Consider the following 13,058-nt stretch of genomic DNA (forward strand, 5'->3'; position numbering starts at 1 on the left):
AGGTATATCAAAGGCCATTGGCCAAGGAAGTCTATCGATTAGCTAGTTTGGGAGTTCGTCTTATGGACTCTAATGAAGGAGGGGTAATTCTGCAAAATAGGGCCGAATCATCGCTTGTTGTGGAAGTCAAAGAGAAGCAATACAACGATTCATTTTTGCTGCAATTGAAGGTGGGGATTCAAAAACATAAGACTACGGCTTTTGCTCTTAGCATGGATGATGGTACACTAAGGTACCAAGGGCGACTATGTGTTCCGAAAGTAGATGGTCTCCGGGAAAGAATAATGACCGAAGCTCACGCTTCTAGGTATTCCGTGCATCCAGGTTCTACGAAGATGTATCACGACCTCAAGGAAGTCTATTGATGGAATGACATGAAAAGGTGGTGGACTTTGTGACAAGGTGTCCGAACTGTCAGCAAGTGAAGGCCGAACATCAACGGCCTGGTGGGTTGGCACAGAACATAGAAATTCCAATGTGGAAGTGGGAGATGATTAATATGGATTTTGTGGTAGGATTACCTCGCACTCCGTGCAAGTTTGACTCAATTTGGGTGATCGTGGACCGACTCACAAAATCAGCACCCTTCTTGCCAGTTAAATCTACCGACACAGCGGAACAGTATGCTCAGTTGTATATCAAGGAAATAGTCAGGCTACATGGCACTCTAGTTTCTATCATTTACGATTAAGGGGCTTAGTTCACGGCCATTTTTTGGAGAAATTTTCACCAAGGTTTGGGTACTCAGGTGAATCTTAGTACAACTTTCCATCCACAGACCGACGGGCAAGCAGAGCGGACTATTCAGATGCTTGAGGACATGTTGCGTGCTTGTGTTCTTGATTTCAAGGGTAGCTGGGATGATCATTTGCCACTCATAGAGTTTGCTTATAACAACAACTTTCATGCAAATATCCAGATGGCACATTTGAGGCATTATATGGCAGGAGATGTAGATCTCCCATTGGGTGGTTCGAGATTGGAGAAGCAGAGTTGATAGGGCCAGACCTTGTACACCAGGCTATGGAAAAAGTTAAGATCATAAAAGAGCGATTGAAAACTGCTCAGAGCCGTCAAAAATCCTATTCGAATGTTCGTCGTAGAGACTTAGAGTTCAAAGAGGACGATTGGGTATTCTTGAAGGTTTCCCCCATGAAGGGTATTATGCGGTTTGGGAAAAGGGGTAAATTGAGTCCGAGGTATGTTGGGCCGTACAAAAGCATTCAGAGGATCGGTGAGGTGGCGTACAAGCTTGAGCTACCACCTGAGATGTCATTAGTACACCCGGTATTTCATGTGTCTATGTTGAAGAAAGTAGTTGGAGATCCGACACTCATTGTTCCGGTTGAGACTATTGAAGTTAATGAGTAATTGACTTATGAAGAGATTCCAGTTTCTATTATTGATCGGCAAGTCCGAAAGTTGAGAAAAAAGGAAATTACATCCGTGAAAGTGTTATGGTGAAACCAACAGATTGAAGAGGCTACTTGGGAGGCCGAGGAAGAAATGAAGAAAAAGTATTCTTATTTGTTTGAATAACTATGTATTTATAAAGTTGTGATCTAGAAAAATTATAAGACTTACTTTCTATGAATTTTGTATCAATTTTACAATTGGCGTTAAGGGTGTTCCTTTCTGGTAATACATTGCTTGTGAGGCCACAATTGGTGTTGTTTTGTATTATGTTAGTCGTTGGACTATGTATATGATGTTAGGATGTGTTTCTGGGGCTCTCTGACAGGTGGATAGGCCCAGTTACAAGGGAAGCTCTAGCAAAAGTTTTGGAAATTTAGGGAGTTAATTAAATTTGGGGCTGCTGGTGTGTGGTATGAAAACTGAATTGTATAAGATGCTAATAACAGATTTTTACCCTCATTCAAGGACGAATGATCCTAAGTGGGGGAGAATGTAAGGCCTTGTAAAATTTTGCAAAAGAAAAAAAAAATATAATGTTTCATGGTGCCGAATTGGTTTTACGTATTGTGTATTATAGAAATTCTTTGCGGCTCGGACGTTTTAGGTTGAACAATGCACCATAAAGTAAAGGAAAATATTTAGCAGGAAAATGCGTATTCGCGGTCCATTATGTGACTGCAGAATCCCTCTGCGGACCGCATAATGGCCGCAGAGTGAGGCAGTTATTAGGGCCAGTTTGGATGAAATTTTGCGGTCGACTATGCGACCGTATAACTGTTCTGCAGTTCATTATGCGACCGCAGAACAGGTCTGTGGGCCACACACACGGACAGGTTCTTGGTAGTTTTGGTCACCGATTATGCGACCGATATTCGGTCCGCATATCGATTATGCAAGCGCAAACCTTGTTCCGGAGCTTCATTTTTGAGATTTTTAAACCCGACCCAATTTCGTTAAAACACATCCCATGGACCATTTTGATTATAGTTTTGTGATATTATTAGAGTGAGAGAGAAGGTCCTAGTGGGATAAGTGATCTTTATTACATTGCTCTCCAATTCTCACTTAGAATCTTGAAGATTATCAAGAGAGGCACCTAGGTCTTTTTCCTAAGGTGTAAGATTCTATCACCCAAACTCTTAATTTCAAAATATAACTAGAATGAGCCATTAGTAAGGTAATTCATGGGGATGGGAGTGCTTACTTTGAATGCATGTGTTCCTAAGGTATGTGGGAAGTTTGTGAGCTAAAACTGATAGAGAATGGATTGGGGAAAGATGGAATCTTCCATAAAGAGGGGCTTAAAACATTGATGCACACCTAGTGTTTGATAATATACTCAAATGAGCTAAAACCATGTTCATCTTCCTAATTTTGGTTCAATTTTGTTATATTGCTAAAATAGATTGAAGTGGCTAATATTCCGAAACATCTTAGAGTTTTAAGGAGCTCAATTAAGATATGTTGGCTAAACCCCATTCTTCTTAGAATCGAACCCCATGGTGATCATCTAATTGGAGTAAGCCCTTGATCATTATAGAACTGGCGATTTCTAACATGTTTGTGTTGAAGGATGCAAGTTCAATATTTATTCTAAATGCGTCATCATGTTATCTTGTCATTGAGGATGTGTTTTAAAATGTGGAATATGTTTTAGAAATATTAAGACTTCATGTCAAGATCGAAATAAAGGTTGTTATGCCAAATTGTATGAAAAAGCCTTTGTGTGCCTAAGATTCCCAAATTGCTCATATGTGAATTTAATGTCTTGAATGGGGAGCCTTATTGATTTTGATAATGATATTGAATGTGCAAAAGGGGTATGGAACTATGAAATACGGCCAAGTGCCAAGAATGACTTTGTAATCGTAATCACTAGTGTCAATGAATCGAAATTACATGAAAGAAGTATGATGTGAGATGATTGACTGAAAAAGGTAATGTCTCAAATGAGATAGCCTAGCCGGTCGGGCCGAGATCGGACTCCGTGTAAGAACACGGTGGTATTGTGGATGAAATTGTGAAAAGGGGTGATGTCTCAAATGAGATGGCCTAGCCGATCCGGCCGTGATCGATGCCATGCCGCACACATGGTGGTACTGTGCTAGAAAGTTATAATGAAATTGTGGTAATGTCTCAGATGAGGCAGCCTAGCCGATCGGGCCGAGATCGGACTCCGTGTAAGAATACGGAGGTATTGTGAATTGTGGAACATCGATACTAAAGGTCACCCAACCTGGTAATATGGAAATTGTCTTGAAAATGTATATGATCCTTAACTTGTTGTTTTACTATTATTTGAAGCCCTTATTGAATTCTTGATTGTTCCTCTTGTATTAGTACTCATTCTATTGAGTTGGTGTTTAGCTATACATACTAGTGCTATTTGACGGTACTAACGTCCCTTTTGCCGGGGGCGCTGCATCTTTAAATGGATGCAGGTGGTTACATAGCAGACAGTGCAGATCATAGATAGTGTTGCATCCTCTTCTCAGCGGACTCGGTGAGCCCCATTTCATTCCGGGGTCATGTATTGTACCTTTGGTTTATATTATGGTCACTTGTTGAGGTATAGCCGGGGCCTTATTGTCAGCACCATCTTTACTCTCTTTTGTATCTTTAGAGGCTCCGTAGATACTATGTGGGTTGTACATGGGTATTGGGAATATTAAACAAGTTATGTTGTGTTTGATCACTTATTCCACTTGAACATTAAGAAATGTGTATTTTGGGACTTAAAAGCGCAATGACTAATGAAATGATTTAGGATTGTATGAATGATACTCCTACTGTATGATTTATGAAATCACGTCTTCTCTTGTTCATGGGTTAATTGGGTAGAAAGTGTCTAATAGACTTGCTCGGCCGGATTCACTCGGTTAAGCATCAGTCGCGCTTCTCGAGGATAGGGCGTGATACCCGGCCATAGGTTCCTCGACGCCTTGGGTTTAGCAAGCAGCCGGAATCTGATTGAAAGACTCTTTCCTTTAACCTTTTCTTTGGCATTGCTAGGATTACTGGTTTTCCCACAGAGGAGAGGACGAATAAACATCAACTTGCTGACTGTGGTCATGGCAACATTTCGGGGAATTCTCCAAGTCACCTTGGTTCCTATGATATTGGCAAAAACACTCCGAGCATTGTCTGTATTTTCTAGAGCGTATGACTTCTTCAAGGGTTGCAATTTTTTACTTCAGATATGGGCCACGAAACACTTCTTCCAAAGATAGGCCATTATAGACTATTTTATGGGGGTCAACAATATGATCTGGAGTCACAATAAGAGAATGAGGCACTAGGTCTCACCGCATGGACAGGAAGAATGGAGAGAAATACTAACAAATCTGAGTGGAGAATGGGTAAACTAGAAGCTTTCATGGTTGAGCGGCAGGGCGATTCTGAGGACCCCCGAGAAGTATTTCATAGAGCTGATAGGACTCAAAGGCATTCAGCCATATGCACCTCTACGAGTTCTCAAGCAGTTTGGCCTAATCCAGGATGTACCCCTCTGGTCGAGAACGACTCTATATGAAGATGACTACAATGGGAAAATCCCGATCCTAAGGATAAGGAAACTTCAAGACGAGTGGAATGACCTAATCATGATGCCAATGGGTCAGAATTCATGGTGTACTCCAGAATACTTTGTACGGATCAATGAGGAAGATTAGTTGGCTCGACCAAGCAGAGAAGGAGTGGTCAGGTTAGAAGATGTAGCAACAACCTTATAAATATATCACAAGATCTTGCCTCATTATCTTGTTACCACCGCCATGCATCGGCAAGTGGTTCCAGGGTCGGTCGACCACATATTGCCACCTCCATAGGATGATGATCTAGTGGTCGAGTACATACAAATTGAATTGGAAATAGAACCAGAAGAGGATCCTAAAGAAGTGCCCGAATACAACAACGATGAGGAAGAAGAAGAGTTTGAGGAAGACCTTGAGGAAGAACCTGAGGAGGAAGACTTGGGAGATGATTCCGGGGATGACTACTAGTGGCCGGTTGATCTCCCCCCCCCCCAAAAAAAAAAAAAAAACTTACACCCTTTATCTTGTACCCCTTCATTTCCCTAAGGGCATTTCTTTAAGCCCATGTAATCTTATGGATGTTGGAAAACAATGTTGTAATCGTTGTTCCCACCTGTTGTAATCCAAGTATTATTAATGAAAAATCAAAGTTTGCTCCGGATCTAAACTTGCAAAAATCTGATTGTTCGTCAAACATTCGCGACATAGAAATGCCTCCGGCAAAGAGAGGTCCCTCACATAATAGGAAACACACTTATTTGAATACGTGAACTAACTGCTCTATGTGCTCATGTCTGTGCAATCACTGAAACTAACTTCTGCTCTTCTTTTGATTATTTTCGCATTACTTTATTATTATTTCCCCGAAACAGAGGTTGGTTTGTGTTGATTCGAAAAACTGGCTGAACTACTATACAACCTGAGATCAAAAGGGAAGATGTCTGCAACTGATGACTCAACCAAAAATTCTTTGATGATAGCCGACAACCTGGGGCAATCGGGTGAAAAGAATGATACTCGAAACAACGAGCACGTTGCTAGGATGGCATAAGAAATGGAATCACTAAGAGTAGAGGTACGAGATATTCGGGAACTGGCGCATCTGGCCGGGATGATGCTTCCACAACCACCCCGTTTCCCTTCACTAGACTCGATCCTCGATCACTTCCCTTCAACCACCTGACAAGCAAACAATACCACAACCACAGTCACTAAAACCCAGGTTGTACCCTAGTAACGCCTGCAAACCCACCAAATCCTCCTATACATACCCCTTATGTACCAAACTATGTCCAAACACCGCAAAACCCACCATTCGCTACTAACACAATTCATACACCTCCTCGTGAAAATGTCACCTTTGCCAACAATCAAAACCCAGAACATACATGCGGCACACATCGCTACACACGAGCGGTATATTCCACCCGTATATGCCATTTCAGAACCCACCTTCATAGTGCTTGTCACAGCCAGAGTACTATATGAAATCGACCAGCATGCTGAAATGGACAGGGAAGCAAAGTACAAAGAGGAAGAGTCGGTATCCGAACAGTTGCGAGTTTTGAGGAAATAAATAAAAAACCTTCAGGTTGCTCGAGTGAGCGAGAACCTAGATTATGAAGATTTGTGCATACATCTTGATATGGACATGCCAATAGGGCCTACTGCGATAAGCTGTTGGGAGTAGGAAGGAATGAGAAATTAAGGATGAAGTTATTTATATGGAGTTTGATAGGAAAGGCACTCACTTGCTACACCCGCCATGACCCTAGAAACTGGAGAGAATGGAAAGACATGGCAGAGGATTTCATGAACCATTTTCGGTTTAACACCGAAATTACTCCAGACAGGTTCGCCCCGGTGAATTTGCAGAAGAAGCCATCAGAGTCATTTCAAGAATATGCCCACCGTTGGAGGTCGGAGGCTGCCAGGACCCAGCCCCCGCTAGATGACAATAAGCTGACCAAGTACTTCATCAGGTCTCAAGAAGGAATTTACTTTAAAAACATGATGGCCATGATAGGGCAGAAGTTCCCCGAACTTGTTAAGATGGGAGACTTTTTGGAGGAGGGCATCAAATCAAGCAAGATACAATCTATGGCCGCACTACAAGCTGCCAGTAAAGCGATTCAGTTCGGTTCGATAAGCAGTGGAAAGAAGAAGAAGGAAGAAGTATCAGCAATTGTTCCCTATTACCAGTCCAGTCCACCCCACTAAAACAACTCTTACCCTATAAACACCCTTCCTTCATACCAACCTACCTATGCTCCACTATATAACACACAACCATACTATAACACCCAACCTCAATATAACACACCTTGCGCCCATATAAATCCAAATCCAACACGACCATACGCTCTAATTCAAACCACTACACGTCAAAATCGACCCACCTATGCACCCCAACCACGCCCATATTTTGAGGAAAGAGGTCCCACAAACTACACCCCGATTGCCGAGCCCTTAGCCCAATTTTTTGAAAGGCTGAGAAGAGCTTGCCTGATATACCCAGTAGAAGGGAGAATTACCTATCAACCTTCCAAGTACTTTAATGCAACCAAACAGTACGCCTACCATTCAGGTGTACCGGGGTATAATACCAAGAATTCTTTCAGGATGATGAATGAAATTGAGTCACTGATAAAGAGTGGATCCATTCAATGCACCCCGGCTCTACCAAATGTGAATCATAACCTGTTGCCGAATCATAGGAACCAAGGAACTAGCATGATCGCTTTGGATAAAGACTATGATCTGAAAGTTTTCCATAATTTGGAACGCCGAGGCTGCAAGGGTTCCACCCCGAAGAACTTTGTTGATCATTGTACAGTTGAAACCTCCGGTGATGGTCCAGACATACCAATAATAGTGCTCAGCCGCCGTTAGGAATGATAAGGATCGGGAATACAAGACAGTTCCATGGACATACCAGCATAAAGGAAAAGGCAAGATGATGGATTTCGCCGCTACCCACGGAATGACCAGGTCAGGAAGGTGTTACACTCCGAAAGAGGTAAGCCGAGGAAATCCAGGTAGAGAACAGATTTAATGGAGGAACATAACAGTTAAAGAATATTTCGTGGAGGAATAGTTGAAGAAAAACCCTGCACATATATCAATCATGGATCTGCTGATGAGTTCCGACAGTCGTAATGATGCTTTGATGATGGTATTAAGTGGAGTGAGTGTGCCGAGTAACACTATCAGCGAGGCATTGGCAACAACCATTGGAAAGATGGTCGAGGAAAACATGATATCCTTCCGAAGACGCAAACTTCCTGTAGAAGGTGTGGATCATAACAGAGCCATGCACATCATAGTCAAATGCGGGGATAAAGTGATGTCTCGAGTGCTTGTTGATAGAGGATCCGGAGTGACTATTTGCCCACTCTCTATCTACAAGAGTTGGGCATTCATTTTAGAGAGGTGAAGGAAATCTATGTAAGAGTGAGAGCTTTCAACGGGTCGCAGAAAGACGTCATTAGAGAAATCTACTTAGCTCTGCAGATTGAACCTGTTGTGTTCCCAATACTATTTCAAGTAATGGACATTTCATCCTCATACAACCTGTTGTTGTGAAGGCCATGGATATATATGGCAGGGACAGTTCTGTCCACTCTCCATCAGTGTATGAAGTTCGAGTGGGGTTGCTAAGAGATTGTAATTCACGATGAATGGAGCTGGTAAGATTATATAGAATATGCTGTTTCGTTCATAGAAGGATTAGATAGGGCCGCCTTTCACGCGGTCAAGATCATGCAGACCACGAAAATAGAGAAGACTGAGCATAATCTGGGTATGCAGTCTCCATACAGATCGAATATATCAATGAGAGAGATGATGAAGTATGGGTACCGACCAAGGATCGGGCTGGGAGCCAGATCATATGGTATAAGAGAACTGATTGAGCCAAAAGGGTAGAAAGGTACAACTGGCTTAGGGTATCAACCTCCAACTAGAAATACTTACACCGGTAACTTCAGGAATAAGGCTTTTGTGCCACAGCGTGTTCCGGGTCCGGGTCCGGGTCAGAGCTCAGTACCAGAGGACGACATTGTAGATGGAATGAAAAGACTATTCGTAGCCATGATCAAGGAATTCCACAACAAAGTTGATATCAAGACACCGACCATTCGAGATGCCGAACCAGGAGAAGACTTGTAGAATTGGACTGCCAGCCCATCCCTGGTTTGCCAGGAGTCTTGGTAGTGTGGAATTGTAGTAATTTTTTAAAATGCACGGTCAATTGAGGTCTGAATCGTGCATGTACGTTTTTGTCAATTGCCTCTTTGAATGCTAGACATTACCCTTTTAATGAAATAAAAGAATCACTTTTCTTAAAATAATCGCAAATTCATTTATTGCTTTATTTATTCTTAGTTTTTCTTTTCGGTAATCAAATCGATAAAAACCCGCATTCCGCGATTATGACATGTAACGAAAGCCTCGAGCAAAATGACCTAGACTACGAGAAGTACGACGAGAGCATGATACCTGATAACCTCCTGCAAGAGATCGAGCATATAGAATTCCAGAAAAAGCCTAACCTTGAAGAAAAAGAAGTAATCAACTTGAGAAGTGAAGAAGACGTGAAAGAAACTCGAATCAACATCCATTTAGAAGCAGAACAAAAAGAAGAACTGGTCGAGCTCCTTCAACAATACATCGATGTGTTCGCATGGTCATATGATGATATGCCCGGAGTGAGTACCGACATTGTCTTGCATCGATTGCCCACTGATCCTGTCAGACCTCCAGTTAAACAAAAACCCAGAAAGTTTAAGCTGGATTTGAGTTTGAGGATAAAAGAAGAAGTCACCAAGCAGATAGAGGAAAATGTGGTGAGAGTCACCAATTATCCCACATGGTTGGAAAATATCGTACTAGTGCCAAAGAAAGATGAGAAGATCAGGATATGTATGGATTATAGAGATCTTAACAAGGCCAGTCTGAAGGGCGATTTTCCTTTACCAAACATTTATATCCTTATCGACAATTGTGTGAAGCATTAGCACACACCACACACCAGAAGTTGAGACATTGCATGTCGGCATACACTACACATCTAATATCTCGACTCGACCCGCTCAAGTATATCTTCCGGAAGCTGATGCCTACAGGAAAGTTGGCCAAATAGAAAATTCTTCTCAGGGAGTTTGATATTGTGTACATAACGCAGGAGGTTATCAAGGGACACGCATTAGCCGACCACCTTGCATAGGACCCAGTGGACAAGGACTACAAGCCAGTCACTACATACCTTTCTATTGAAGAAGTGTTGTTCGTCGGGGAAGACATCGCAGAGTCGTACCGAGTATGGAGAATGTTTTTCGACGAAGCAAATAATTTCAAAGGAGTGGGGACTAGGGTTGTCTTAATATCGGAATCAGGACAACATTACCCGGCTTCAGCAAAGATAATGTTCCCTTACACATATAATATGGCTGAGTATGAAGCATGCATCCTTGGGATTAGGATGGCAGTCGACATGATCATCAAGGAGCTTCTACTCATAGGAGATTCTGATTTATTGATACAAAAAGTTCAAGGTGAATGGACCACCAAGAATGTCAAGATCCTTCCGTACCTGCATTGCATGAAAGAGTTGTGCAAGAAGTTCACCAAGATCGAGTTCAAATATATTCCCAGAATCCAGAACGAGTTTGCTGGCGCTCTCGCAACCTTGTCATCCATTATCCAGCATCCAGATAAGAATTACATCGACCATATTCAGATAGAGGTTTGGGATCAGCATGCATACTATTTCAATGTAGATGAAGAGCCATACGGTAAGCCATGGTACTATGGCATTAAAATATTCTTTGAAACAAAAGGTTATCCAGAGAATGCCACCAATGATCATAAGAGAGCATTCATAAAGTTAGCTAATCACGTTTTCCTTAACAGGTTTTCCTGTACAGGAGGATCCTAGACTTGGGTCTATTAAGGTGTGTAGATGCTACTGAAGCAACCAGATGGCTAGAAGAAATACATGCAGGAACATGCGAACCTCATATGAATGGCTTCACTTTGGCCAAAAGAATTTTAAGAGCCGGATACTTTTGGATGACCATGGAAAGTGATAGTACCCGTTAAGTGCAAAAGTGTCACCAGTGCCAGATTCACGGGGATTTCATCTGAGTTCCACCTAACGAGCTGAATGTAATAGGTTCTCCTTGGCCGTTCGCCACTTGGGACATGGATGTGATTGGACCTATAGAGCCTACCGCATCAAATGGACACCATTATTTTCCTGGTATCCATTGATTACTTCACCAAATGAGTTGAAGCCTCTACATACAAGGTTCTCACAAAGAAAGTGGTAGCAAATATCGTCTGTAACAACATAGTCTACCGATTCGAGATACCAGAGTAGATCATCACCGACAATGTAGCCAATCTCAACAGCGGTCTCATGAGAGAGATTAGCGAGAAGTTCAGAATAGTCCATCGTAATTCCACAGTCTACAGGATGCAAATGAATGGAGCAGTTGAAGCAGCCAATAAAAACATCAAAAGGATATTACGAAAGATATTTGACAATCATAGGCAATGGTACGAGAAATTATCCTTCGCCTTGTTGGGTTATCGGAAGACCATAAGAACATCCACCGGGGCAATGCCATACTTGTTGGTATATGGCACCGAAGTTGTGATACCCACAGAGGTCGAGATACCATCCTTGAGGGTCATTCAAGAAGCTAAGTTAGACGACGCAGAATGGATACGGGTCAGGAAGGAGTAACTCATGATCATTGACAAAAAGGGAATGGACGTAGTATGCCACTGCCAGCTGTATCAAAATAGGATGGCCAGTGCATTCAACAAGAAAGTAAAACCTCGGCAATTTGCACCAAGGCAATTGATTTTGAAGAAAATATTCCTTCATCAAGAAGAAGCCAAGGGAAAGTTTGCGCAGAATTGGCAAGGTCCTTATGTGGTCCATCGAGTATTATCGGGAGGATCACTGATCTTAGAATTTTTGGTACTATAGAGTCAGCACGAAGCCCATCAACTCAGACTCAATCAAGAGATGTATATTTGAAGACAGTAGAATTAGGGTTTGGTTGTAATAGAACTACCCTCGACTTGACTTCCTACGACGGGATACGTACGCAACCCACTTAGAGTCCGTCTCCCTCCCCTTTTGTAATAGAAAACCCAAAAATCATTTCTATATACTCGAAACTACGCCACGATTTGATTTCCTTTGGTAGGATTATGTAGGCAATCCTCATCGTATTCAGTCATCTATTCTAATTGAACTATATTCTGGCCTGATTCCATTTGGATACATAGGCAGTCTAAGTCAGACTCAGCCATTTCATTTTCAAATTCTTATCACTTTGCATATATTGTAATTGAACTACGTTTTGACCTGATTCCATTTGGATACGTAGGCTGCTCGAGTCAGGTTCTGTCACCATCTTGATTCAGCTATCATTTTATAACCCTCAAACTATGTTTAGACCTGATTCCATTCGAATACATAGGCAACCTGAAAAGGTTCAGTCATAACCCTAGGAAATGCTTTGTAATGCATTTGTTTAGATTAGACCGCAATCGCAACAACAAGAAGCTACGTCAATAGGGGCATCTCCAGAATTCGACATCAACAGGTGAAGTCATCCAGAAACAACGTTCGCATCGAGGGGAATTTCTAAACATGTTATAATTCGGAACGACAACATTTGCCATAAAAAGGAAGAATTTTCAAAATGTTTTCTAAGAACTATCATTCCACTTATCGAACTTCGTGGCATAATCTCACAAAACCCGGAGCAAAGCCAGGACTACTGTCAGCACAAACCAACCCCCCTCCCCCCTGCTAAGAATATTTTTTTGAACGCAAGACCGTCAGGAGACGAAGAATGCTGGGGCACACATGGAGAAATGACAGACCTGCTATTCTCTCATGAACCCTTATCTCTCTTTCATTATTTAGTTCATTTCCTCATATGACTAAGGACTAACTCCAAATTCTCTACAGGTATTCTGGAACCAAGTCTCTGACATGATCGAAGCACATTGTAAATAGCAAACCGCCTGCTCAACCAAGCGAATCACCTTGCATATAGCGAGCCGCCGACTCCGCCAATCGAA

General features: G+C 42.1%; 1 protein-coding gene across 1 annotated transcript; it reads left to right on the plus strand.

The window, feature by feature from the left end:
- Positions 1–10,278: 10,278 nt before the first annotated feature.
- LOC142173427 (uncharacterized) lies at positions 10,279–10,887 on the plus strand. The gene has a single exon (XM_075239014.1). The coding sequence runs from the start codon at positions 10,279–10,281 to the stop codon at positions 10,885–10,887; it is 609 nt and encodes a 202-aa protein (XP_075095115.1).
- The last annotated feature ends 2,171 nt before the right edge of the window (positions 10,888–13,058 follow it).

Source organism: Nicotiana tabacum, chromosome 19 (assembly GCF_000715075.1).
Source record: "Nicotiana tabacum cultivar K326 chromosome 19, ASM71507v2, whole genome shotgun sequence".
Classification (NCBI taxonomy): domain Eukaryota; kingdom Viridiplantae; phylum Streptophyta; class Magnoliopsida; order Solanales; family Solanaceae; genus Nicotiana; species Nicotiana tabacum.

Coding starts and splice junctions, on each gene's coding strand:
- LOC142173427 (XM_075239014.1), top strand. CDS start 10,279: ATGTTTTTCGACGAAGCAAATAATTTCAAAGGAGTGGGGACTAGGGTT.